Source organism: Hypanus sabinus, chromosome 8 (assembly GCF_030144855.1).
Source record: "Hypanus sabinus isolate sHypSab1 chromosome 8, sHypSab1.hap1, whole genome shotgun sequence".
NCBI lineage: Eukaryota > Metazoa > Chordata > Chondrichthyes > Myliobatiformes > Dasyatidae > Hypanus > Hypanus sabinus.
In genome coordinates this window covers 16,025,618-16,051,176 of record NC_082713.1, presented here as the reverse complement: position 1 = coordinate 16,051,176, position 25,559 = coordinate 16,025,618, and the positions used below count along the sequence as shown (strand labels likewise).

The following is a 25,559-nucleotide window of genomic DNA, read 5'->3' as shown; positions in this document are numbered from 1 at the left end:
TTTTGGCCTCGAGATTACGATGAAATTTAGCAGCTTTCCCCATGTACTTGCACAGTGTTTCCAACATTTCATGCAATTGTTTCTTATACTCTCGTCAGTCAATCTATCAAGTTCTCTTTATTTCCAAGATTGGTGAGCAATATGCCACAATCTGTTGATCTGAGCCAGCTACTGTGAAAGAACAAAGACTTACCTGTTCACTCAGCAAAAGTATACAATGTGTATCAACCACTATCAGGGGAAAGCAAGGCAATTGGCTTAAAGAGGAGGAGAGATACTCCAACAATATGACAACCTTAAAAGAAATTATTTGGATTTTTATTGCACTGTTTATGTATTTTTCAAGATACATTCAGTGGCCACTGTATTAGGTACACCAGCTTGCTTACGCAAATATCTAATCAGCCAATCATGTGGCCAGTAACTCAATGCATAAAAGCATGCAGACGTGCTCCAGAGGTTCAGCTGTTGTTCAGACCAAACACCAGAATGGGGGAGAAATGTGACCTAAGTGATTGTTGCTGATTTGGATATCTCAGAAACTGCTGATCTTCTGAGAATTTCACACACAACAGACTCTTGAGTTTATAGAGAATGATATGAAAAACAAAAATATCCAGTAAGTGGCAGTTTTATGGGAAAAAATGCTTTGTTAATGAGATAGGTCAGAGCAGACTGGTTCAAGATGAGAGGAAGGCAACTGTAACTCAAAAAACCATGTTTTACTACAGTAATTTGCAGAAGGATGGCTCTGAACGCACAATACATTGAACCTTGAAGTGGATGGGCTGAGGCAGCAGAAGACTGCAATCATACACTGAGTGTATCCCATAATATTTTACATTCAATAGGGTGTTTTAAAAATTGTATTGTAAGAAACACAATGACCAATTAGAGCACAGCAAATTCCTTTACACTAAAAAGTTATAACACCAGACAATTTGGTCATTGTGATTATCCAAGGGTGAGTAGGATGGCTAAACACATCATTGGGACTCAACTATTGGACTTGGAGGCAATCTGCAACTCTCAATGCCTACCGCATGCTTGTAAGGTCATTAAACACGAATCCAATCCCAGACACTGTCTGTTCAACTTCCTGCCATCTGGTAGGAGATACAGAAACACCCTAGCCAAGACAGTAAGATTGAAGAACAGCTTCTTTCCACGGGCTGTTAGGCAGTTGAATAATGCTACTCCTCAGCTTGCCAATGGCCTTCGAGTGTTCTGGACAACTGAAATCACCGGTTGCATGTAACTATGGGAACATTAATTAAAATCAAGCAGTACCACATACATTGTAAATATCTGCTTTGCATGGTCTGGAGTCGCACCACAATCTCGTCTTGACCAATAAAGTTCTATCCATGGTTTAACTGAATAAGGAGCTGAAATGGTTTCCACTGTCTCCATACCCACATTCATGTTAGAAGCTAGCAATCATGCATAAAGATCCAGAGTAGTCAGCTAGGAAAAGATTCATGATACTAACTTTTACAAAAGGCCAAGTTTAAATGGTGTTCTTTGAACAAGACTTAAGAATTGATAAAATGCAGAACAATATGCAAAGCTGTTGTTTAACTGCCCCCCGATAGGGCGACTCACCGTGTGATGTCTAGAAATAGGGAAACCCCTTTTCTCTTCGCATCTCCGACCCTGCTGCTTGTAACTTGAGTTGGACGAACTTAGACCAGGTGCTGCAAGTCAAAGGGAAACACAGTTAATGTGGAGAGTTGTGTCAGATTTCACTGAGTAAACAACAGAGAAGCAGCCAAGGCTGGGCAAAGCCAAGAAGTCAAGAGCAGAAGGGAAGGTGTGCCTACACCGTCAGTCCAGCATGACTAACACTTCACTCTAATCTGTTTTCAAAAATAGGGCAGCTCAAAAACAACATGTACGAAAAAACACGTGTGGATCGCCAAACCTTAATGATTTCAGTTCCATTGCTTGCTTAACCACAGGACCTTACATTAACATGAATGGAACTGTAATGCAATTAATTTACATGGAGCCACCATCACCTCATGAAAAATGACAGGCCTGCGGCTTTGCAGATTGCTCATGAAACAAGTACAATGGCAACACATTAAAGCCTTTATGCCAAGAAAATGCTTAACATGAAGTGTGTATCCATGGAAACAAGGCCAACAAGGGAGTGTTATCTTATGGGTGCCTTCTAAAATCACTTAAGGTTAACTTTTCATTTCCCTCCCCAGCTCTACGAGGGAGAACTGTCTTCAAGTGCATTGGACTTTTTGATGTGAGTTTATTCAGCTTATAATGCTAAGGCTTTATAAGGCATTGGTCAGACTGCACCTGAAGTACTGTGAGCAGTTTTGGGCCCATCATCTAAGAAAAGATGTGATGGCATTGGAGAGGGTCCAGAGAAGATTCGCAAGAATTGTCCTGGGAATGAAAGCGTTACCATATGAAAAGTGTTTGATGGCTCTGGGCCTGTTTTTGCTGGAGTTTATAAAAATGAGGGGGGATCTCATTGAACCCTATGGAATATAAAAAGACCTATGCATACTGGACATGGTGAGGATGTTTCCTATAGTGGGGGGAGTCTAGGACTTGAAGGCACAGTCTCAGAGTACAAGGGCATTCCTTTAGAACAGAGATGTGGAGGAATTTATTTAGTTAGATTCTAAATAAATCTGTGGAATTCACTGCCCTAGATCCCTGTTGAGGCCAGTCATTGGGTATAATTAAAGCGGAGGTTGGTAGGTTCTTGATTAATCAAGGCATCAAAAGTTATGGGGACAAGGCAGGAGAATATGGTTGAGAAGAGTAATTAATCAGCTATGATGAAATGATAGAGTAGACTGGTACGTCTATGGTCTAACATGATTAATTAATTATGAATCCTGCTGAAGGTCTTAGGCTGAAAGGTCAAGTCTTTATTCCCCTCCATATTGAATTGTCAACATGCTACGTTAACGTCAGAATTGTGGCGACACTTGTAGCTGCCCAAAACACAATTCAGATTGTGTTAGTCATTGACACAAATGATGCATTTCACTGTATGTTTCTATGTTTCCATGTTTCACATGGCAAATAAATAAAATTTTTAAATCTTTAATCTTTGACAGTCAGTGTGGATATGACAAATGGAATAGCCTGCTTTATATTGCACGACTATCTGACTCTGATACTCTACAAAGGCAAATGTTGAGTTACACAAGTTTCTAATAAGATCTCAGTTGATGTACTATATGCAGACATAGGTTCCTTGCCTACGAAAGATATTAAGTCTTTAAACGAGATTGAGTGCATGTTCACAATAATACATTTGCATAAGAAATACAAATAAGACAGCTTGAAATAATTGTTTTAAAAATCCATTTAAACAATACTGATGACAATGAGTTCTTTAATATTAGGGTAGAAAATTAGACCGTGTTTCCAATAGTCAAGAGATCTAGAGGTATACAGTATAACAAGTGGGAACTGAAGCCCTGTGGCGGACAAGAAGGCTCTATAACAGGTAGTCAAAACCGCCCAACGCACTGGCACCAGCCCACCCACCATCACGGACACACATACAGAAAGGCACCGGAAAAGGGCTAGCTACATCGTGAAGGGTCCCACCCATGTTGCTGATGGATTATTTATCCCACTTCCATCAGGGAGGAGGCTATGTAGCCTCAATGCCAGGACCACTAGACTCTAAAACAGTTACACTGCCCAAGCGGTGAGGCTGATCAACACCTACACTCACTAACCCAGAAGACACAAAGCGGGGTGGCAGTGTGAAATGTCAGGAGGGTGTTATGAAATTGCAGAGTGACTTGGACAGGTTGGGTGAGTGGGCAGATGCAATTTAATGTGGACAAATGTGAGGTTATCCACTTTGATGGTAAGAACAGGAAGGCAGATTACTATCTAAATGGAGTCAAGTTAGGAAAAGGGGAAGTACAATGAGACCTAGGTGTCCTTGTTCATCAGTCACTGAAAATAAGCATGCAGGTACAGCAGACAATGAAGAAAGCTAATGGCATGTTTACCTTCATAACAAGGGGAGTTGAGTATAGGAGCAAAGAGGTCCTTCTGCAGTTGTACAGGGCCCTGGTGAGACCACATCTGGAGTATTGTGTTCAGTTTTTGTCTCCGAATTTGAGGAAGGACATTCTTGCTATTGAGGGAGTGCAGTGTAGGTTCACGAGGTTAATTCCTGGAATGGCGGGACTGTCATATGTTGAAAGATTGGAGTGACTGGGCTTGTATACACTGGAATTTAGAAGCATGAGAGGGGATCTGATTGAAACATATAAGATTATTAAGGGATTGGACACGCTAGAGGTAGGAAACATGTTCCCGATGTTGGGGGAGTCCAGAACCAGAGGCCACAGTTTAAGGATAAGAGGTAGGCCATTTAGAATGGAGTTGAGGAAGAACTTTTTCACCCAGAGAGTTGTGGATCTATGGAATGCTCTGCCTCAGAAGGCAGTGGAGGCCAATTCTCTGGATGCTTTCAAGAAAGAGTTAGATAGAGCTCTTAAAGATAGCGGAGTCAAGGGATATGGGGAGAAGGCAGGAACGGGGTATTGATTGTGGAAGATCAGCCATGATCACAATGAATGGCGGTGCTGGCTCAAAGGGCCGAAAGGCCTACTCCTGCACCTATTGTCTATTATCTATTAACCCAAACCACTGTACCCCCAACCACCACCACTTTATCATTTCCGGTCAGTCACCTCACGTACAGATACTCCCGTACCTAGTGTCAATCTGTATAAAAGTTATTTTGTGTATTTATATTTATTGTCTGTTTTATTTTACTGGCTTTTTTTGGTACTGAACCAGATCCAGAGCAAGAATTATTCTGTTCAGTTTTGCGTTGAAAATTACATCAAACGATTTTGAATCTTGAATCTTGAACTGCTGTGCAGAATTAAATGTGGGTGGGTTGGGACACTTGGCATGTAAAACCTCGCATTCTGAGGTTTGTGAAGCTGACTGTTAACGGTTGAGGGGATGCTATGTCAACAGTTGAAGATGAGATTAGATAGGTCGTTGGAGAGATGGGAAATGAAGGGATGTGGGAATAGGCAGCATGGAACTAAACATCATCATGTCAAACTTCCTGTGTCGTGTTCTAAGTTCCTTGCATTTTGATGTGGAGATAAACTCAGGGAGCTAATTGGAGAATGTCCTAACCAACAGTCTGGGAACTTGGTGGCACACCCTGCAACTTCCCTTTTCAAATAAACCAGTTTTTTTATATGGTACCAAGAAAACTTGTGAAGAATATAACAAATAACTGGTGGATGTTACACCAGTTTCCAAACACAAGCAGCAATACACACTTAAAGCTCTTTCTCAAAGATGCCAACATTATGGACTCACCCGGTGTTGCCCTGGAACTAGATTGACCTCCAGTCTGTGAACTGTTTCTGGGGGAATTGCCTGTTACATGCTTGGCTGGTGGGCACTCCACCCTCTCCCATCGGGACTGCATTTCAAAGCTGCCAAATAGAAACACAAATAATCTACAATCTGTGAACCATGTTACAGCAATTTCTCATCAGCAACAGGCAAATGTTTCTTTCAGCATGGAGTACAAACTAATTACCTCACAGGTGGACAATTTTTCATTATCTGAAATTCAAGCACAGACCTTAATGGTAGAGAAATGTGTCCTTTTTCATCAGAGTTACAGTACTGTGCAAAAAGCCTTAGGCACCCGAGATTTTTTTAAATGTGGTTTCAGATGTTATGACCTCCACAGAACCCTGACCTCAACATCATCAAGGCCGTCTGGGATTACCTAGAGACAGAAGCAAGCAAGACAGCCAGAATCTGCAGAAGAACTGTGCCAATTTCTCCAAGATGCTTGGAATAACTTACCAGTCAATTTTCTTATAAAAGTGCAAGACAGTGTACCTAAGAGAATTAATGCCAATTTAAAGGGAAAGGCTGGTCACACCAAATGTGATTTGATTTGTTTTTTTTTACTGTTTATTGCTCTTTATGGTATTTTTTGATATTAAGAAACTTTTCATTTCATTATTTTTAAAACCATCTTTGTTTTACAGAATTTTTTATGTGTGCTTGGCTTCTGTACAGTGTATATGGGTGTGGCTATTGCGTCCACCACTACACCTTCAATTTTGTGAATGGGATAAACCAAGCAGAGGCGATTTCAAGCAGCAGGTAGAAAGTTAAATAAATATTTAGTCACAGTAACATCTTTCTGGTTGTTCATTCTATCCATGTCTCTTATTACAGTATCTTGAACAACTCAATCAAGTTACTCCAAACAGGAAAGCCCTAACTCAGTCAACCTACTCTCAGAAAACATGCGCTCTAATCCAGGTTGCATCCTGGTAAATTGCTCAACTTTCTCAGTGGGGAGAATTACTCATCAAGACTGACTTCCATGAGCTCAAAACATCTTCCAACGATAATCAGAATTTACTGGAAGATTATAACAAGACCTTGGGAATTTCTGCACTCTTCCTACAGGAATGCTAAAACGTGGCAGTGCAGAATGTTGGCCACAAATCTACAATCCCATCTGGGTTCAGGAAGTTACAACAGGCACATCAAAGATGGCACAATCATAAGCATCTTCATGAGAGGAGTGGAATGTTGTCCATTGATCCTGTTTACAGTTATCATTCTATAGATTTGCTAAGTACGCCTGCAAGAAATAGAATCTCAGGGTTGTATATGGTGACATGTATTTTGTATGTACTCTGATAATAAATTGAAATTTGAACCTCGAAGAACACCTGTGGTGACTATAGAGTGGTCCTGAAGACCAGCACAGAAACAAGATAGTGCCTGCATTCTCCTGTTTTTCTGATAGTGTGGCATCTACCCCTCAGATTAACTAAGTCCTTGGACATTAAGAGCAAATTCTTATTTAAATAAATGTCTGGAAGAAAGTGCTGTGGCAGTTTCATTCTCTTGTAGTACATTTTTATCTATTTTTTAATCCTTACAAAAGACTGTGAGAACAGCTGATAGGAACATAGGGATTCCCTTACCATGACATTAATCTAGAGTGCTGCGTACTCAGGGCCCTTAGTATTATCAAAGATCCCACCCATCTGTTCAGCATCCTGTTTGACTTTCTACCATTGGGCAGGAGAGTCATAAAAGCAGGAACAGTTGGGGTGTCATTAGGTTTCTGAACTCACTGCTGCATCACATTCAAATGTCACTGGTTAACTTGTTCTGTACCATACAATATTTAATTTATGCCCTTTACATTGTTTATTTATGCATATTAATGTGTAGATTTGATTCCTCTTTTCATAAGATATTGTGTGTTATGTGCTTTACACTCTGGTCAGGAGAAATGGTGTCTTATTTGATGGTATTCGTGTAGATAGTTATACAACAATAAACGTGACTTTTAACAAGATCAGGATGAGCGCTGTCGCAAGAGAGAGGCATCTATCATCGAAGACCTGCGCACCCCAGACCATGATGTCTTCTTGCTACTGCCATCAGGAAGGAGTTCAAGGAACCTTATGTCTGACACCACCACGTTCAGGAATAGTTATTACCCTTCAACCATCAAGCACTTGAACCAACATGAATAACTTCACATTCCTCAACACCGAACTGATTCCACAACCTATGCACTCACTTTTAAAGATGCTACAAGTCAAATAGTCAAGTCAAGTTTATTGTCTTTTAACTATCTACATGCATATAACATATATAACCATATAATGGATATATAAATGAGATAATGTTTCTTTGAACCAGTGTGTAAAGTACAGTAGTACATATAACACACATTACACAGGATAACTTATGAAGGTAAGGATAAAATCTACAGATGAATCAGGTATAAATAACAAACTAAAGTGAATTAATATTAAATATTGTAACACATGAAACAGATTCATCAGTGACTCTTCAAATATGGCGTAGCACGGAATTCAGGAGCCTAATGGCCTGGGGAAAGAAACTCTTTCTCATCCTGACAGATTTTGTTTTGATGCATCATAGTCTCCTACCTGATGGTAGAAAGTCAAAGAGGATGCTGGATGGATGGGTGGGATCCTTAATAATATTAAGGGCCCTGCCTACACAGCGCGCCTGATATATACCCCATTGGATGGTAGCGAGACCCCTATGATCCTCTCAGCTGTGCTCACAATCCTTTATAGGGACTTCTAGTCCAGTGCTTGACTGCTTCCATCCAGATGGAGGTGCAACTTGTTGGAAAAAATTATGCTTTCAGTATTGATTTATTTGTTTAATTGCACACTGGTTGTTCGTTTGTATTTGTTTGTGTGTATTTTTTGATTGGCTCTACTAAATTTCTTTGTTCTACTGTGATTGGCCACAAGAAAATGAGTCTCAGGGTATTATATGATGACATATATATACTTTGATAATAAATTTACTTTGAACTTTGAATTGACACTACAGAAAACAACACCAAAATATCATAATATCTGCAATGCAAGTACATTTTATCAAACTCAGGTACAGATCAGTTGAAAGTGATTCGAATTGGTGATGGGTTCATTTTCAGATACATTACTAAAGCTACCACCCCAGATCAGCTACTTCAAAGTGTACGTTGAATGGAAAATAAAGAAACAATTCCTACTACCACACTGCAACTCCTACTTTATTTTAATGGTTATTTCATTTTGTGATAATAGACATAACATTTATGTAAACACGAACTGTAAATTATCAGTGCAATTTTTCAACTCCATTTGAGTGAAAGTTCCAGATTTGCCTGGATTTGCCACTCAAACACAATGCTTTAATTCACACTGCCAATGCTTTGGGTAACCAATTGCCCCAGTTAGACACATTCAACTCATGTGTGATGGACTGCACTGTCCCTTTGTGGATTAACTCAGATTGCCTATTAAAGGAAACAACCAATATGATCAAGGACCCCTCCCATCCCTGTCACTCGCTGTTCTTCACTCCTCTCAGGGTGACAGTGTTACAGTAGCAGCAGCCCGGTTCAACTCTACCATTGTCTACAAGGAGTTTGTACGTTCTCTCTGCTACTGTGTGGGTTTCCTCCAGTTGCTCAGGTTTCCTCCCACATTCTAAAGAGTTACAGGTTAGGGTAAGCGTGAGCCGGAAGCATGGTGACACTTGTGGGGCTGCCCCCAGCTCATGGATTGTTGACGCCAATGATGCATTCCACTCTATGCTTCGTTGTACATGTGACAAATATACCAGAATCTTGAACCTTCAACGAACTGTATTGGTTGTTGAGGCAAACAATGCATTTCACTGTATGTTTTGATATTTGACTGTACATGTGGCAACTAAAGCTAATCTATTCCATTGGGCAGAAGATAGAAAATCTTCAGAACAAATTTCACCGGCTTAGAACCAGCTCCTTTCCACCTATCCTCTTGAACAGACCTCAGAGCTCAAATACAATGAAGATGAGGACTAGAAGATGCAGTCTACCCCAACAAGGTCTTTCCACTTCTGTCTATCTGGACCACACTTTTTCTGTAAATGTAAAGCTACACTCGGTATTTGCTTTCCTTTTCCCTTGACTTACTTATGCATCTGTATGGATGGCAGGAAGCTTTTCACCATACCTCAGGAGGTGAGACAAAAATGACCTATTATAGCTGCAAGGTAAATTTACTAGACTTTGTTCACTCACCTGAAAACACTTTTCTGACCAGCATGACTGTTTATTTGTTCTTTGCTGTGGGATTTAGACACTGTTCTTTCAGGAACCTTAAGAATGAGAAATAGCAATTTAAAAAATAATCTGAAGATAACATTATTCTACAACCCCACAACAAGTTAAGCCCAATTCCATGCAAGAAATGAATTATGTTTCAATACATTCATTTTAAACTTATATACCAACCTGATTTCTGCAATCTGCAATAATGATTGCAGATTGCAGAAATAGGATTGCATGTCGGTTTAGAATGTACTGGAATATAAAAGTCATATGTTGGCATATCAAAAAGCAAAATTGGAAAATAAAAATGGTAACATAGCCAAAATGCTGGAGAACTTGGCAGGTCAGAGAGCATCTATGGAAATGAATAAACAGTTGACACTTTGATCCAAGACCCTTCATCAGAACTGAATAGGAAGGGGGAAGACACTGGAATATAAAAGATGAGCTGAAGGGAAGGAGGCTAGTTAGAAGATGATAGGTGAGTGAGAAAGGTAAAGGTAAAGAGGGAGGAATCTGATAGGAGAGGGGAGTGGACCGTTAGAGAAAGGGAAGGAGAAGGGGACCCAGGTGAGAAGAGGTAAAAGATCAGAGAGGGGAAAAATTAATTAACCTGACATCTTGAAATTGAGGAACAGTGGACCATTTTGCACTGTAAGCCTGTTTTGTTATTCAAGGAATTCTTGACTTTTGTGCAGTTAAACTTTAATGTTTTAGTTTATGTTAGTTAAACTTGTCCTTGACTATTTTTATGAGGGAAATTGTTGGAAGTGTGACCTAACTATGGCACGATAAGAAAAAACGGTTGACTGAGGTTGTTTTTGAAGCAACGAAAATGGCTGGGCCTCTGACTCTATCCTGAGGAACTCTTGCATTGATGTCCTGGGCTAGAATAATTAGCCTCCAGCAACCACTATTTCTTTCTTTCCATGAGATCATTTTATCAGACTTCCCAGATGCCACGTTGAGACAAGTGCTGCTTCAAAACACATCTTGTTTCTAATTTTAAGAATTACAGAAAATAGTCATCATGTTTGTCTCTCCTCAAATGCTGACTGGCCTGTTGAGTATTTCTGTTTAATTATCAATGTTAATGTAAATCATAGGTTAATATCAATAAATATATAATATGGGCACCAAGGTAACGTAGTCGTTAGTACAACGCTATTACAGCAGAGTTCAACTCCAGTGTCATTCTGTGAGAAGTCTCTATATGTCTTCCTCATGGAGTACATGGATTTTCCCTGGGTGATCTAGTTTCTGCCCACAGTGCAAAGAGGTTAATTGGTCATTGCAAAAATTGTCCTGTGATTAGGGTAGGTTAATCAGAGTTGTGGGCTTGCTGTGGTGGTGTGCCTCGATGGACTACTCCCCACTGTATCACTAAATACATCAATCAAATAAATAAATAAACATGGCAACTTTAGAAAGAAGAGGATTGCAGCAATGTTCTATCACAAGGCAGAATGAGTGGCTGTGTGCCTTGTGAGGGTAGGTTCAGCAAGCTAGGGCCTTTCTCCATGGAACAAAGGAGAATGATAAGAGGCATAGATTGAATGGATAGCCAGAGACATTTTTCCCAGAGCGAAAATGGCTAATATTATACACAGGGGCATAATTTTAAGGTAATTGGAGGAATGCATAGGGGCGAAGTCAGAGATAAATCATTTTATACACAGAGTGGTAGCCGTGTGGAGCGTCCTGCCAGGGGTGATGGGAGAGGCAGATACATCAGGGAATTTCAGACACTCTTAGGCAAATAGATGATCAAAAAATGGAGAGAAGGGTTAGACTGCTTTTAGATTTGAGTTAAAATATTAGCATGACATTGTGGGCCGACGGGCCTGTTCAGTGTGCAGTGTTCTATGTTCCATGTTTATTTCCAAGTCATTCACTACTCTAACTGAGAATTATATCTTCATTCATTGTAACTGGGTCAAAATCCTAAACCAGCTTCACTTGGAAACCTCAGTGGTTCAAAGAGGTGGCTCACTGCTATTTTCTCAGGTTTAGTAAGGACTGGCCGGCTTAGCGCACAGCTTCCACCTTTCCTAAGTGAGTGCACACACTGTAGGAACTTTATCTAAATCTCTTTAATGATGCTTACGTCTAAATTACTACAAGGCTTATCCTCAGCAATTGAGTTGCCTGTAAATGTCAAAATTGATTCAGAATGTAGTGCAGCCTCCTGACAAAATGATGTTTACCTGGAAATAAATACAGTAATAAGGGACAAGGAAAAGTATCTTGTTTCCAGATTAATGCCACAGACAATCTGTTTCATTTAATCACCAACAGCCGCCCCTATAATTTGTCAAATGAGCCATGGGTGATTACATATGTACGCATCCATCATTTTGTCTTCCTCACTGTCTAACCTTGAAGGCAAGTGATTCTAAGTGAGCCTGAAATGAACCAGTCTTCTCCAAGGTATAGGGTAGTCAGATCTAATAATCGGAGAGCCACTGAGTAGGCTGTATGCTACTAACCATACCTTGGGAGCTGGGGCAGGGTCTTCCCAAAACACATCATCTGGTTCAGGCGACGTTGGCATCAAACCCACATCAGTTAGTGACAGGGCACTGAAGAGTTTGCTTCTGAACTCCTTCAGGTCCAAATCCTGTGGATATGACATTTTAGTATTAATTAGGATCATTGATTCAATGAAACATGAACAAATAAATATAAAGATGATAAATACCGTTATTAGTAAATATAAAGATGATGGGTGTATTATCATTGAATTATGATTGAAACTGTGTAACTATTTAGCTGCAATTGAAAATGTACACTCAGTGATCTCTTTATTAGGTACACCTGTACACCTGCTCATTAATGCAGAAATTTAATCAGCTAGTCATGCAGCAGCAACTCAATGTGTGGCAATTAGGATTACTGTCACTTTCCTCCAGCTTGAACCTGTCTGTCCATTCTGCACTGACCTCCCTCAGTTACAAGGCATTTTTGCCCACAGAACTGCCTCTCACTGGGTGTTTTTTTGTTTTTTAGCACCATTCTCTTAAGACTCTGGAGACTGTTGAGCATGAAAAGCTCAGGAGATAGCAAGTTTCTGAAATACTCAAACCACCCCATCTGGCACCAACAATCATTCCACAGTCAAAGTCACTTAGACATTCTTCTGTCTTCTCCCCATAACCTTTGATATCCTTACTAATCAACAGCCTATCAAACTTCTCTTTAAATATACCCTGTGACTGGTCCTCTACTACTGTCTGTGGCAATGAATTCCACAGATTCACCTCCTACTGGGTAAAGAAATTCCTCCTCATCTCTGTTCTAAAGGAACATCCTTGTACTCTTAAGCTGTGTCCTAGATACCCCACACTATAGAAAACATCCTCTCCACATCCACTCTCTCTAGGCTTTTCAATATTTCAATGAGATTCCCTCATTTTTCTAAACTCCAGTGAATACAGGCTATCAAACCCTCCTCAAATGCGTTACATCTGATTCAAAGTTTTTTTTTAGTATATAAAAATATTTTGGGGAACTGGATATATACTTTAAAGCAAAACAAAACTAGGACTCTGGGATAAGATTAAAAGTTCTGATCTTTCAAATAGTTATTGTTGTTAGAATGGACCAAACAACACTGTTTGGTTTTTGGTCATCCTCTACCACAGTACTGCCTGGCACTGTGTTTCAGAAATTGGCTTCATCCAGTCAAAAAGAAACAGATGTCAGAAATGGCTTTCTATTTACTGCCAGCACCCTAGGTAAGAATAGAAACTGCTATAAATGGTCAGCAGGTCAAGCAGCATCTGTGGAGTCAAAATTTCATGTCAATGAAACTTCATTCTGCAGTATGAAGCGGAAAATCAATGTTTGGATCCAGGTAACGCAGAGTCTGACAAAATGTGGGGGTACAGTTGCCACTTCCAAAGTTCAAAGGTCAATGTAAATTTATTACCCAAGTACCCACACTCAATGATTCGGTAACAGCTTCTTCCCCTTTGCCATCCAATTTCTGAATGGACATCAAACCCATGAACACTACCTCACTACTTTTTTATTTCTGTTTTTGCACTACTTAGTTAATTTAACTATTATATATATATTTTTAATTATAATTCATTTTTAATACATATTGCACTGTACTGCTGCTGCAAAGACAACAAATTTCACGCTATGTGCCAGTGATATTACACCTGATTCTGATATGTCCCTACAGCTTTCACCTGTGGCTCCAAGTAGCTGTTTGCGTGTGACAGCAGCCGTGCTCCAGTACACCCCATTGACAGTTGGGTTAAACCCGGTGAGGTAGGGACAGGCCTGTCCTAGCATGCAAAATCAGCTCCGGCGGACCGTGCAGTTGAGACCTAATGGTCAGGAAGGCTGCGTGGAGGGCAAAAGGCATGACAAGGCACAGAAGATGCCAAGGTCATCCACTGCAAACATGGAAGGCCCTGTTTGTATCACTGGACCTGGACTTCTGAGGTTGAGAGAGTGGAACTTCTCCAGTACAATGGCTTTTCCACTTTAAAAACTCTCCCACGCAGGTCTCCTGCCATCGTCGGACACGATTGACACCCAACCACCCACATGTCACCAGAAACTGCCCTGAGGTTCCTTTTCTTGCATTCGCCGTCCTACCAGAACTGAAGAGTTGAGAAAACAAGTACGCAAGTGAGGGGAAGGGATCAAGAGAAGAAGGTCTGTGATCGCAGGCAGACAGCATTTTCTGCTCCTACTCCAGATGCTCTGTCTCGGTGGCGTTCTGGTACAGTGCATGCAACAGCGGAGGAATTTCTCATCCATTTTCCCATTGACACAAGAATTCTGCAGATGTTTGCTTCTAAGTCATGTTAGAGTCACAAAGTCATAGAAAAATACAGCACAGAAAAATTCCCTTCGGCCCATCAAGTCAATGCTGAAACCATTTAAACAGCTTGCTTCCGTTGACTTGCATGGGGATCGTACCCCTGCGTCTATTTACCTATCTAAACTTTGCTTAACTGGTGAAATCAAGCTCGCATGCACCACTTGTGCTGGCAGCTCATTCCACCTTCTCACCACCCTCTGAGTGAAGAAGTTTCCTCTTGTGTTCTCCTTTAACTTCTCACCTACCATCCTTAACGCATGACTTCTAGTTGCAGTTGCACCCAGCTTCAGTGGAAAAAGCCTGCTTGCATTTATCTATCTATACCCTTCATAATTTTGTATATTATTTTTCAACTTCTGTTCTGGCAGGGAAGAGTATCCAAATCATTATCTCTCGAGATATTACCACAAATAGGATATCTCTGACACTTACTGTCAACAAGAGTTGGTGATTATCTGATTACTGGGGCAATATCTTGCTAAGATTTTGCTTGTTAACTTTCACTATTTTCCAGACTATCCATTGCTCCTGATGGATAATTAGAAAGATACTGAGCAGCACCAATCTGAGCCTCCAATACTGATAACAACATCATTAATTCAGTGTTTCACAGCATGGCTTGGGAACATTGTACAGAGCACATGAAGAGGGAATTGAGAGTCTGATGAGTGGGAAGTAGATAACACAGAGAATGAAGTGATATACTCCTCCATCTCCCTCTGAGTTATCTGTCTGTGGCTTTCCACACTGCTGCAGTGAAGCCCAGCACAAAACAACACCTCAAGCTGGGAGCGCTGCAGCTTTTCGAACTCAGTTTTGAATTTTCCTATGTTAGATAACCGGCTTTCACAGTCTGTACGAGAACTGGCCATTTCTCCTGTCAACCTGTGATATTAGCTCGGTTTTTATAAACTCCATCAATGCAGTCTGACCTGCTGGGCATGTCTCAAGGGCCTGCTATTAGCAATTCATAACAAGGAAAGCAAGTACGACCACTCTCTAACTGCTACCATTAACCCACGTGGTCTGACCTCACCCCATCACAGATGTTTCCTTTGTCCTATCCATCCACCCTGTCACCTCTACTGCAACTTCAGAACACTTCTTTAAAATTTCCCTTTTCTCAATTCTGGCCTGAAACTTTTGCTCTCTTTTTCCACAGATGTAGTTTGTTAATATAAAGAATAGCACCAGCAAACAAAAAATCTGCCTGTGTTATATTGGCCAGCATGATAGAAGAATTTGGGTCGATATTACTTAGCCCTGCAAGAAGCCCAAGTGCTACACCTGCTCATACACCTCCTCTCTCACAGAGCACCAAACAGTTCTTCCAGGTGAGGCCACACTTAATCTGCGAATCTGCTGGGGTTGACTATCGTGTCCAGTGTTCCTGATGTGGACTCCTCTACACTGGTGAGACCCATCAGAAGCTGGGGACTGCTTCGCTGAACAACTGCCCACCATTCAGCACAAATGGGACATCCCAATGGCCAAACACTTTGATTCCGATGAGTTGGTCTATGGCCTCCCTTTGTGCCAAGATTAGGCTACCCTCAGGGTACAGCCTCAGAATAGAAGAATGTCCATTTAGAACAGAAATGAGGAGGAATTCCCTTCACCATATGGTGGCGAATCTGTAGAATTCATTACTACAAACGATTGCAGAGTCCAAGTCACTGGCTATGTTTAAAGTGGAGGCTCAAAGATTCTTGATTAGTAAGGGTGTCAAAGATAATGGGAAGAAGACAGGAGAATGGGGTTGAGAGGGGTAATAAATCAGTCATGATGGAATAGTGGAGCAGATTTGATAGACTGACTGGGCTAATTCTGCTTCAGTGTCTTATAGTTCTTATAGTTGAGTATCTCTGCCACATCCAAGAAAAGTGGAATTTCCCTTTGACCAACCATTTTAATTCCTAACCTCCTAATGCTATTCCAACAAGCCAGTCCACTCTCAGGGTGGAGAAGAAGCACCTCATATTCTATTTAGGTAGCCTCTAACCTGATGACATGAACATCGATTTCTCATGGATATTTTTCACTTTTTTTTTCTTTCTCCCTCCCTTTCCCTCATCTTCCATTCCCCACTTTGGCCTCTTACCTCTGCTCCTCGGGTGCCTATCACCTTCCCCCGGTGTCCCTCCTTCTTCTGATTCTCCTTTCTTACTTCTTCTCTATCCTTTTAACCTTCTCACCCACCTGAATGCAGCTATTATATTCTAGCTCAGGTCTTCCCAACCTGAGGTCCACAGACCCTTTGGTTACTGGCAGGGGTACATGGCATAAAAAAAGTTTGGGAACACCTGTTCTAGCTTGTCTTCCTTCCCATTGCCCCAACTTTATATTTTGGCATCTTCCCCCTTCGTTTCCAGACTGAAGACGGATCTCACTGCAGTTGTACAAGGCCTTGGTGAGACCACACCTGGAGTACTGTGTGCAGTTTTGGTCCCCTAATCTGAGGAAAGGCATTCTTGCCATAGAGGGAATGCAAAGAAGGTTCACCAGATTGATTCCTGGGATGGCAGGACTTTCACATGAAGAAAGATTGGATCGACTAGGCTTATACTCTCTGGGATTTAGAAGATTGAGGGGGGATCTTATTGAAATCTATAAAAATTCTAAAGGGATTGGACAGGCTAGATGCAGGAAGATTGTTCCCGATGTTGGGAAAGTCCAGAACGAGGGGTCACAGTTTAACGATAAAGGGGAAGCCTTTTAGGACTTGAGATGAAGAATGAGGAAATGAGCAAAAACTTCTTCACATAGAGAGTGGTGAATCTGTGGAATTCTCTGCCAGAGGAAACAGTTGAGGTCAGTTCATTGGCTATATTTAAGAGGAAGTTAGATATGGCCCTTGTGGCTAAAGGGACCAGGGGTTATGGAGAGAAAGCAGGTACAGGGTTCTGAGTTGGATGATCAGCCACAATCATACTGAATGATGGTGCAGGCTCAAAGGGCTGAATGGCCTACTCCTGCACCTATTTTCTATGTTTCTATGTTTCAACTCGAAACATCGACTGTCCATTCATTTTCATAGATGCTGTCTGACCTGCTGAGTTCCTCCAGCATGTGTATGTTGCTCTGGATTTCCATCATCTGTAGAATCTCTTGTGTTTATAATCTTATTATAAAAAGTGTTTTAAAGTATTAACAGCGTTGTGCGTGACTGTGGTAATGGTGGGGGGGCAAGTGCTAGCTAGAATGGTTGATCAGATTAATTGCCTGGGGTAAGAAACATTTAAGATGGCGTCAAATTTTTGTTTTAACAGCCCTACAGCACTTTCCGGAAGGGAGATTTTGGATAGTTTACCTACTTTTCTTACACAGCTGTTTAAACCATCATTGTACGTAATAGACATTCGAACTTTAATTCACAAAATCAGTTGGCAGATTAGGACTGACAACGAAGTGGAGATTGCATGCAATTACAATATATGGGGTAGCACAATGGCATTGCAGCTAGTGTAACGCTATTACAGCGCTAATGGCCTGGGTTCGATTCCTGCCACACCCTCGTGACCTTGTGAGTTTCCTCTGGGTCCTCCAGTTTCCTCCCATAGTCCAGGTTAACTGGTCACATGGCTGTCTGGCAGTGTGGGCTTGTTGGGCTGGAAGGGCTAGTTATCATGCTGTATCTCCAAAAGTACAGACGTACTTCAGCAAAGGCAAACAGCATGGATTGCGCTGACTGCCTCCCAATCTTATTTATATCACCCTATATGTAATCATTATCCTGTGTGCTTAACTCCTGTTAACTCCCCTTTGCTTACTCTCTGAGCTACGGCGATCCATGAAGATATGTGTGGGTTTCTTCCGGATGCTCCAGTTTCCTCCACATTCCAAAGAGATACTGGCTAGTAGGTTAATTCGTCATTGTAAATTGTCCTGTGACTAGACAAGGATTAAATAGGTGGGTTGCTGGGTCTCATTGGGCTGGAAGGGCCTATTCCATGCTGCATCTCTAAATAAAATTTCTCCTTGGAGCGACGGAGGATGAGAGGTGACCTGATAGAGGTGTATAAGATGATGAGAGGCATTGATCGTGTGGATAGTCAGAGGCTTTTCCCCAGGGCAGAAATGATTGCCACAAGAGAACACAGGTTTAAGGTGCTGGGGAGTAGGTACAGAGGAGATGTCAGGGGTAAGTTTTTTACTCAGAGAGTGGTGAGTGCGTGGAATGGGCTGCCGGCAATGGTGGTGGAGGTGGATATGATAGGGTCTTTTAAAAGACTTTTAGATAGGTACATGGAGCTTAGTAAAATAGAGGGCTATAGGTAAGCCTAGTAATTTCTAAAGTAGGGACATGTTCAGCACAACTTTGTGGGCCGAAGGGCTTGTATTGTGCTGTAGGTTTTCTATGTTTCTATTTTTCAAACATCAATAAATACAATATTTTAACCACCGTCTGTGTAAAGACTTAGATCCTCACACAGCTGAAAAAGATCTTGCTCATTGCAATTGGTTGCGATTGAAGAGTCAATGATGGCTTCTCCAATCGAATGGAATCTTAAGGAGAGAATTTCACCTGCTACATATAAACGACATGCACAATTGGTACTGCTATTGAAATCAACCCAGCTTCCAAATTACAGTCCCAGATTTCAATTGCTGAGCGACCTGCGCTCATGTGACTGAATTCTGCGTCGAGCTCCCAAAGCAGACATGATACCCACAGGCTCTTAATTAGTCAGTAAAGACATTTCCATATGTCATCTATTGACAATACTCCTTCAGTGAAAAATTACCAACCTCTGTCCTCACTAGGAGATTTTGCCTGCTGGAGAAAGCTGACAACTTTAGTCAGAAATGCGATCCTAATGAGGAGTTTAAAAGAAGACTGCAAAAGGAAATTGAAATTACAATCCTGGTTTATTATCATATCTCTTAATTCTCATTTTAAATTTGAACTTATTAAATGTGGATGCAACAATTTTTCTTTATTAAAAGGACACAATTTGCAGGTCAGGGGTGAATTTTACATCAGCAACTGGCTGTCTGCGAAGGAGATTGCTATGCCCATTGGGAAAGTCCAAAGCTCATAGATCTGAGATCGTCAGTAAATGAAGATGAGCTTTAACTGGAAAGTGGCAAAGTCACATTACTGCAGAAAAGGTGAAGAGAATGACAGAGATATGTGTGAAGGGAATCCTAATATAATGCATGGCAGAGAAAGTAATTAGATCAACAAGGTGGTACGAAGATGAATGTGAAGCATTAATACTGGTATATATGAGTTAGGTTCAATGCCCTGGCTCTCTGCTATAAGGACTAGGTACGAAGCAAAGCATTTAACAGCACAAACTGTGATCATTTAACAAAATCTGCCCTTGCTTGCCTTTTAATATGGCTCAATCAACACTTAGAGGCCACTTAGTTAAGTACCATCAGTACCTAAAGAAGTGGCCACAGAGTGTGCGTTTGTGGTCTTCAGCTGCTGTAGCCCATCCACTTCAATGTGTAGTGCATTCAGTGATGCTCTTCTGCATATCACGTGCAACACATGGTCACCTTCCTGTCAGATTGAACTGCCAACCATTCTCCTCTGACCTCTCTCACTCATAAGGCATTTTCACCCACAGAACTGCATGTTTTCTTTTTGTTTTTTGTGTGTGAAAATCCCAGGAGATCAGCAGTTTCTGAGATACTCATCCCTTCTGCAACCAAGAATCATCCCATGGTCAAAGTCACTTAGATCATATTTCTTCCTCATTCTGATAATTAGTTTGACCAACAACTGAACCTCCTGATCATGTCTGCAAACTTTTATGCTTTGAGTTGCTACCACATGATTGGTTGATTAGATATTGGCATTAATGATCAGGTTGTACAGGTGTACTAAATAAAGTGGCCACTGAATGGTTGTCCTGATTTTTCCCTCGATTCAACACCCACTGCCCTGCAGTGCCAACAGGGGGCATCAGTGAGTGACAGGCTCTCCACTTGTCTGAGAACAATTGACTGGTGAGCAACACACACAAAATGCCAAAGGAACTCAACAAGTCAGGTGACATCTATGGAGAGGAATAAACAGTCAGCATTTTGGTCCAAGACCCTTAATCAGCACTGGAGAAGGCCTGATGATGACCAGACCTGATGAAGGATCTTGGCCCAAAACATCAACTGTTTATTCTCCTCTGTACATGCTGCCTCACCTGTTGAGTCATTCCAGTATTTTGTGAGTGTTGCTCCGGATTTCCAGCATCTGCAGAATTTCTTGCATTTAAAACCAACTAGTGAGACATTCTCCCTGCTCTCATCTCAGACACCACCTTCTATTCCTCTCTGTGCCTACACCAAAGTCTGCTATCTGCTCCAGTTAAACAGGTCCTGATTTGATGCATCATGTTCAGGTTGGGTCAGACATACCATATGACCATTTGACATAGGAGTAGAATTAGACATTTGACCCCTTGAATCTGCTCTGTCATTCAATCAAGGCTAATTTATTTTCCCTCTCAATACCATTGTCCTATCCTCGCTATAATCTTTGATGCCCCTATTAAGCAAGAATCAATCCACCTCCACTTTAAAGATACCCAGTAAGTAGCCTTCACAGCTTTCATACATCCTGATGTTACACAGATGTTCACATTGGGTGGGACTAGACTGTATCACTTCAGTTCTGCATTAATATTTTACTGCGACAATAATTCCTCTTTCTGCTTTATGCCAATGCTTTCCTTAATTATTCTGGATTATTCAAAATTATCCCAGGATAGCAACATGCTTGAGATTGTTGTATTTTAGCGATGGGCAGGATGTATAGGGTATCTACAATATCAGGAGTCCTTGGCCTCAGTTTGGCTTCTATACCCAAACACACCACATGGTTCATGTACAGTCGATCAAAAAGGGAGTGTAAGTGGGGACGGTTCCCATTTGTGGATGTTTCAAAAAATATTGGAAGCAGATCCAAGTGAGATGTGACTTTTCTATTCAATGAGTGACTGCGGTCTTGAACCCATTGGTAAATTGCTTTATTATTGTCACATGCACTGAGGTACAATGAAGACTGCTGCTTTGCATGCTGTCCGGACAGATCAGTTCATCGCACTGGTATATCAAGGTGGAACCAGGTAAAACAGTAAGACAATGCAGTCAATAAGGCGTAAGATCATGATAAGTTAGATTATGAGTTGAAGAGTCCATCTTATTATACAAAAGGTCCCTTCAATAGTGTTATAACAGTGCAGTAGAAGCTGTCCTGGAACCTGATGGTACTTTCTTTCTAGCTTTTTTATCTTCTGCCAGAGGGGAGAAGGGAGAAGAGAGAAAGTACTGTTCTGTGCAAAAGTCTTAGCCATGCCCAGTATATGTAGCTAGGGTGGCTAAGACTTCTGCACAGTACTGTACTTGTCAACATGGAGAGGAGAGCAAGTTTGTAAATCTGACAGGAGCAAAGGATGTTGGGAATGGTGAGGTGGAATACCACGGGAAGGGTATGGGACAGGTGGGAGAGAAGGTGGGACCGGGGGAGATGGCATGAGACACTAGGCAAGATCATTTGATTCAAAACAATTGGTTTATTGATCATTATGGAATGTCTCTCTGGTGCTCTATGCACCTTCTTACTCTCCCTTCTTCTTTTCCCAACTATGATTCCCCTCTTGTTGCCCCTTTCCCATTCTCAGTCCACAATAGAAACTCATATCAGAATCAGGTTTATCATCACTCACATCTGTCATGAAATTTGTTTTTTTGTTTGGCAGCAGTATAGTGTAATACATTAACTACTGTACAGTATTGTGCAAAGGTATTAGGAAAATATATAGAGCTAGGGTGCCCAAGACTTTTGCACAGTAGTGTAGGTAGTAGCTCAGCGCCAATCAGGACCTTTGCGGAGTAATGAGAGGGAATAATTTGTAAATCAAATTGGGGACTGCATGGGATTGGTCCTCGCTGAATAACAAAGGGACTATGGGCGGAATGGCCCGTTTCTGCATCCAACAATTCCAGCAATCTATAATTCGATACAAGGATGATTGAATAACAGAGCAGGTTTTTCTCTATTACAGGCATCGTGGGAACATACTTACCTGTAAGTCTGTGGGACTTTGCAGAGCAGAGTTGTGATTTGCTCTGCCACCATTTGTGGAGTCACAGTGTGCAGGTACACGGGGGCCAGGATCCATCTTGTCCAGTTTATTGTGTAATTGAGCTAAACCATCATCTACTTTCTTTCGTCTTTCTGCTCCCTAAAGAGAAAGCAGAGAAAAGTTTAGCAAGAATAGGGTGACCTCACTGGGGCATCAGAGGTGGAGAGGGTCAGCAACTTTAAATTCCCTAGTGTTATCATTTCAGAGAAGCTGTCCAGGGTCCAGCACAAATAGTGCTTATAAAAAGTAATCACCCCCCTCCCCCAGAAGTTTTCAGCTTTCATTGTTTTACGGCATTAAATCACAGTGGATTTAATTTAGCTTTTTTGACACTGATCAACAGAAAGGCTCTTGCATGTCAAAGTGAAAATGTTTCTCTACAAAGTGATCTACATTAACTACAAATATAATGTGCAAAATAATTGATTGAATAAGTATTCACCCCCCCCCTTTAATAAGACGCACCAAATCAAATCATCACTGGTTCAACCAATTGGTTTTAGACATCACATAATTAGTTAAATGGAGATCTGTTTTTGGAGATCTGTCTGCAGTCAAGGTGTTTCAACTGATTGCAGTAAAAATATGCCTGTATCTGGAAGGTCCAACTGCTGGTGAGTCAGTACCCTGGCAAAACCTACACCAGAAGACAAAAGAACACTCTAAGTACCTCCACGAAAAGGATATTGAAAAGTACAAGTCAGGAGACGGATACAAGAAAATTTCCAAGTCACTGAATATCCTTTGGAGTACAGTTAAGTCAATCATCAAGAAATGGAAAGAATATGACACAGATTGGGAGGGCATCCTCATAAGTTCATAAATTAAGTGACCGTGCAAGAAGTGGACTAGTGAGGGAGGCCACCAAGAAATCTGCAGGAGTTATAAGCTTCAGTGGCTGAGATGAGAAAGATTGCGAATGCAACACTTGCTGCCCGGGTGCTTCACCAGTTACAGCTCTATGGGAGAATGGCAAAGGGAAAGCCGCTGTTGAAAAAAACTCACATGAAATCTCAGCTGGAGTTTGCCAGAAGGCATGTGGGAGACTCTGAAGTCAACTGGAAGACAGTTCTATGGTCTGATTCAATCAAAACTGAGCATTTTGCCTATCAAACTAAATGCTATGTTTGGTATAAACCAAACATTGCACACACATCATCAAAAACACACTATCCCTACTGTGAGGCATGGTGGTGGCTGCATCATGCTGTGGGGATGCTTCACTGCAGCAGGCCCTGGAAGGCTTGTGAATGTAGAGGATAAATTGAATGCAGCAAAATAGAGGGAAATCCTGGAGGAAAACCTAATGTAGTCTGCAAGAGAAATGGGAGTTGGGAGAAGATTTGTTGTCCAGCAAGACAATGACACCCAGCATAAAGCCATAGCTACACAGGAAAGGCTTAAAAACAACAAAGTTAATGTCTTGGTGTGGCCAAGTCAGAGTTCAGACCTTAATTCAATTCAGAATTTGTGGCTGGACTTGAAAAGCGCTGTTCACTCATGATCCCTGTGCAACCTGACAGAGCTTGAGCAATTTTGTAAAGAAGAATGGAGAAAAATTACAGTGTCCAGATGTGCAAAGCTGATAGAGACCTTTCCACACAGACTCAAGGCTGTAATTGCTGCCAAAGGTGCATCTACTAAATACTGACTTGAAGGGGGTGAATACTTACGCAATCAATTATTTTGTGTTTTAAATTTGTAATTAATTTAAATTATTTTGTATAGATCTGTTTTCACTTTGACACGAGAAAAGTCTTTCTGTTGATCAGTATCATAAAAACTAAATTAAACCCATTGTGATTTAATGTTATAAGACAATAAAATATGAAAACTACCAAGGTGAGTGACTATTTTTTATAGCCACTGTAAGTGAAATTATGAAGAAAGAACCTTTACTTTCTTAGAAGTTTGAGAAGATTCAGCATGTCATCTAAAACTTTGACAAACTTCTGTTGATGTGTGGTAGAGAGTATATTGACTGGCTGCATCATAGCCTGGTATGGGAACACTAATGCCCTTCAATGGAAAATCCTACATGTAGTCTGGTCCATCACAGGTCAAGCCCTCCCTACAATTGAGCACATCTACCCAGAGTACTGTTGTAGGAAAGCAGCATCCATCATCAAGAAACTCCCACCATCCAGGTCATGCTCTCTTCTTGCTTCTTTCTTCTGCCATCAGGAGGAAGGTACAGGAGCTTTAGGATCCACACCACCAGGTTCAGGAACAGTGATTACCCCTCAGCCATCAGGCTCTTGAACCAGAGGGGATAACTTCACTCAACTTCATTCACCTCATCACTTAACTAATCCCACTGAACTGATCTCACTTTCAATGACTCTTCATCCCATGTTCTCGATATTTATTGCTTATTAACTATTATTTTTATTTATTTTTTTCTCAGCTCAAGCTGGTAAAACCTGAGTTACAGGCATAGCCAAATGCACTCATTTGTCAATTGCTAGGAACTTTTGGATTATTCTAGTAGGGTTTGTATTGTGGCTTTATGAAGATTTACATAGACATTATTGTGTACACCTAATTGTTTGATGCTATAATTATGGTTTCTTTTTTTTCCTCTTTCTTTTTTTACCTGCAGAGTTTGTTGCTTTTATTTTTGCACTTTGGTTGTCGTCCGCCCAGTTGGGTGCAGTCTTAAATTGATTCTATTGTGTTTCTTGTATTTACTGTGGCTGCCCACAAAAAAATGAATCTCAGAGTTGTATATGGTGACATATATGTCTTTGATAATAAATTTACTTTGAACCTCAGTTACAATAATGTTTAAAGTTCCACTTGGGTAGATTGATCTCTATGTTACCAGAATTTTTATGATTTCCATGAATTCTGTTCAGCTGCTGACACTGCTAAATGTCTCCAGCATATGTTTTTACCTGTAACAACCTCTCTGAACTTTTTACTATTGCCGAGAAAACCTCCGCAGGCAACTGGATTGACATGGGGTCAA

The 25,559-nt window shown here is 41.0% G+C and overlaps 1 protein-coding gene across 6 annotated transcripts in view; it reads right to left on the bottom strand.

Annotated features, from left to right (window-relative positions):
* Window positions 1-25,559, bottom strand: part of si:zfos-2326c3.2 (mitogen-activated protein kinase kinase kinase kinase 4) — a 322,043-nt gene that overhangs the window by 115,294 nt on the left and 181,190 nt on the right. For all 6 annotated transcript variants that reach the window (XM_059976720.1, XM_059976715.1, XM_059976716.1 and 3 more), the window contains 5 exons: window positions 22,529-22,687; window positions 12,144-12,269; window positions 9,620-9,696; window positions 5,350-5,468; window positions 1,606-1,697 (listed from right to left, as the gene is read on the bottom strand). In XM_059976720.1, coding sequence (XP_059832703.1) covers window positions 1,606-1,697; window positions 5,350-5,468; window positions 9,620-9,696; window positions 12,144-12,269; window positions 22,529-22,687 — 573 coding nt within the window. The remainder of the gene's footprint in view (window positions 1-1,605; window positions 1,698-5,349; window positions 5,469-9,619; window positions 9,697-12,143; window positions 12,270-22,528; window positions 22,688-25,559) is intronic.